Source organism: Dunckerocampus dactyliophorus, chromosome 1 (genome assembly GCF_027744805.1).
Source record: "Dunckerocampus dactyliophorus isolate RoL2022-P2 chromosome 1, RoL_Ddac_1.1, whole genome shotgun sequence".
In the NCBI taxonomy this organism is placed as follows: domain Eukaryota; kingdom Metazoa; phylum Chordata; class Actinopteri; order Syngnathiformes; family Syngnathidae; genus Dunckerocampus; species Dunckerocampus dactyliophorus.
Genome location: NC_072819.1, coordinates 19,877,501 through 19,880,721, shown reverse-complemented (window position 1 = coordinate 19,880,721; position 3,221 = coordinate 19,877,501). Strand labels below are relative to the sequence as shown.

Sequence of the window (3,221 nt, the reverse complement as noted above, 5' to 3'; positions counted from 1 at the left end):
GTTCATGAATTTCATGAATCTCAGCATGACGTCTAGCGTTTGAGGATTTTTGGTCTACTTCACTGTCAGGCTGGGCCTATTTATGTTATTTCTTGATTGAGAACAGGTGTGGCAGTAATCAGGCCTAGGTGTGGCTACAGAAATTGAACTCAGGTGTGATAAACCTTTCAACGGCGGAAACCAAAAACAATATCTAAATATGTAATAACTACATATAGAATACCGATACACGAAAAATATCAAAAACTGAAATTAAGGATTTTATTAGTAGACATTCCCTTGTCCTTGAATCTACCAAGTTGTCCACAGTATGCTTACACCATCCCCCACCTAAAAATAAAACATCTGGTACAATGTTCTCTCCAAAAAACAAAAACAGGTTTAAATACTATAAAAATAAATCAATTGCACAAATGTAATTTTGCGTGTGATTACTTTCTGTGTAACACTCTGTACACAAATAGAACATCAACAGCGACATGATAGAGCGAGAGAGAATGAAAATTAAAATATAAAGAAAATAACAATAATATATGACTTTGACGGCTGTTTTCTATTGTAAAAGTAGGAATGTGTATTGATGTATGTGTGACTGTTGTACCGTTTTGTTCTGTTTCGCTTTAACAGTGCAAAATACACAGACTTGCATATCAACAATGCACTCGAGTAGTGTTTGTCTACTTCACAGGAGTATTTTAAGCTCACAAAAACATGGGGCTGGGAAATCATGATATACAGTGAGCAACGTTGGCAGATGTAACTGGTGAAAGACACATGTAGTTAAGTGCTTTGAAAAACAACAAAATTAAGTGGCCAAAGCAGCACAATTTCAACAGTGATGTGTCAGCTGCAACAAAAGAAACAAATGCAGTTTAAGTATTCTTGCTATAGAGAACTTTTGGGTTTTCTGTACTACTACTGTAGAGTCGGCACGAGAGCCGTCAAAAATCATGATTTCTGTTATTTGCACCAACACTCATAAGGAATGGATTATATAAACTGTGTGCTGGTGGTATGTTGGATAATTGATGCTCCTAACGGCCTTTTGGTATAGGTAGACTATTAACATAGCATGTTAACATTACACGCACACTGTACAATGACAGTCAATGTCAATGGTTCACATTGTGCTTAATAAGGCTTTAAGGGTCTGTACAGATTAGTATAATCATTACCCACTCATTTAGGATTATTCTGCATATTTCATCACTTTATGACACTGTAGCACTGTAAATATTCGGTCAAATGTACTTATTTATTTATGCAGTCAAACCTCCAATGTCGAACATCCCCAAAAGTGGTCAACTTTTTTGGAGAGAGTTGTTGTGTTTTCTGGACAAATATGCGTCAATCAAAATGTTTAAAGTGTTGAGCATCTAAAGGATTAACACCTCCAGTGTGTTTTGCTTTTTCTGTTTTTTTTTTGTTTTTTTTTGTGATGCCACCACAATAGGGTACCAAAAAGGGTGATAGCCACAGAACCGAAAATAGGAAAATAGAGCTCAACACAACAAACCATAGTGTATTACTGCTCAGCTACAAAATTACAGTCATTTCAATTAGACACACAAATTAAATTACTGAAGCAGGTGCTCATGTAAATAGCCTATCACTGAAACCATAATGGCTAAATACCTCAAATGAAAAGGAGAAGCCTTCCAAAAAAAAAAAAAAAAAACTAAAAAAAAAAAAAGTTTTAATTTATTTTAGTTTCATTGTACAGTCATTGTTCTTTAGACATGTTAGACAGTTAGGAATGTTAAAATGTTACTTAAAACATTGCCTTGCTGGGCGCAAGGTTTTATGATGATGGAATTAATTCACTTGGGAGGTTCCACTGTATTAAACATTGGAGTTTGCCTGATTTCTATTCAGCACAACTTCAATGCATATTAATTGACACCTCCTGAGATGCTCTATGCCATATTTAACCAACAGCGGGTTACATTTTTGAGTGATTGTGTTTACACTTGAAGGAGCGCTCACATTCCTAAGATGTTCATGACTCTCTTACATTACTTCAGGTTGGCTTCCCTAACAGCCGTGGTGATGTTTTTCCAATGCAGAACAGTTCACACATTGTGATTAAGCCGAAATAAGCAAAGATGAGCGAGGGGCACGTTTTTCAAGGACCAAAGTCACACCTGTAAGGCATAAAATCCTTAACAAAGGAAGGAAAGAGCAAGTAGACATGAAGCAGACCACGGTTTAAGAGACAGGTGGCCTCTTTGTAAGTTAAATGATGAAGACTTTAGTTGTTGGTGAGTCAATCCAAGTGATTACAATATTGATGTTTCTCAACTTTAGAGATGTGGAAGAGAAAAAAGGTGAAGGTAGGCGGTCTATCAGTAGATATCTGGCAGGTCTTTGTAGTTCCTATTGAAGTAACCACCAGAGTAGATCCAGTCCTGGGAGCCGGTGCATGGGTTGGTCCCCATTTGGAACCACCTTAAGACAAATATCACAACAAGCTAATACAAGGAAGATGTTTGAAATGCTTTTGCTAACTGTTTGAAACATGCCATGTTTAGCTCTATTTGAGATTTCTTCCTTAATGGGAGTTCTTCCCTTGGCCAAAATGCTTGCTTATATGGGGTTCAGTTGTTTCTTATTGTTCTAGACCTGCACTATGTGTAAAGTGGATTGAGATAACTTCTGCTGTAAGTTTTGAGTTATTTTTTAACATTTGCAGTAGTGCAAATGTATTTGTATTTCTCAATTCCACTGACATACCTTCCATAGAGGAAGCAGAGACTGAGGACACGAACGCGGACAGTTCCATCAAGGTGGCTGAGGTATCTGGGGTAGTCAAAATGCTCCCCATTGGCAAAGCTCCGGGGGTGGACGAGTTTCGCCCTGAATTCCTCAAGGCTCTGGATGTTGCGGGACTGTCTTGGCTGACACGTCACGTCAACATTGCGTGGAAGTCGGGAACAGTACCTCTGGATTGGCAGACTGGGGTGGTGGTCCCCCTTTTCAAGAAGGGTGACCGGAGGGTGTGTTCCAACTATAAGGGGATCACACTCCTCAGCCTCCCTGGGAAAGTCTATTCCGGGGTGCTGGAGAGAAGGGTACGACCGTTAAACGAACCTCGGCTACAGGAGGTGCAATGTGGTTTTCGTCCTGGTTGCGGAACACTGGACCAGCTCTACACCCTTGCAAGGGTACTGGAGGGTACTTGGGAGTTTGCCCAACCGGTCTACATGTGCTTTGTGGACCTG

The 3,221-nt window shown here is 39.3% G+C and overlaps 1 protein-coding gene across 4 annotated transcripts in view; it reads right to left on the bottom strand.

Moving 5' to 3' along the window:
* Positions 1-247: 247 nt before the first annotated feature.
* LOC129187327 (oxysterol-binding protein-related protein 2-like) overlaps positions 248-3,221 on the bottom strand; it is a 28,156-nt gene continuing 25,182 nt past the window's right edge. For all 4 annotated transcript variants that reach the window (XM_054786443.1, XM_054786456.1, XM_054786451.1 and 1 more), the window contains one exon: positions 248-2,448. In XM_054786443.1, coding sequence (XP_054642418.1) covers positions 2,346-2,448 — 103 coding nt within the window. In that variant the 3' untranslated portion in view covers positions 248-2,345. The remainder of the gene's footprint in view (positions 2,449-3,221) is intronic.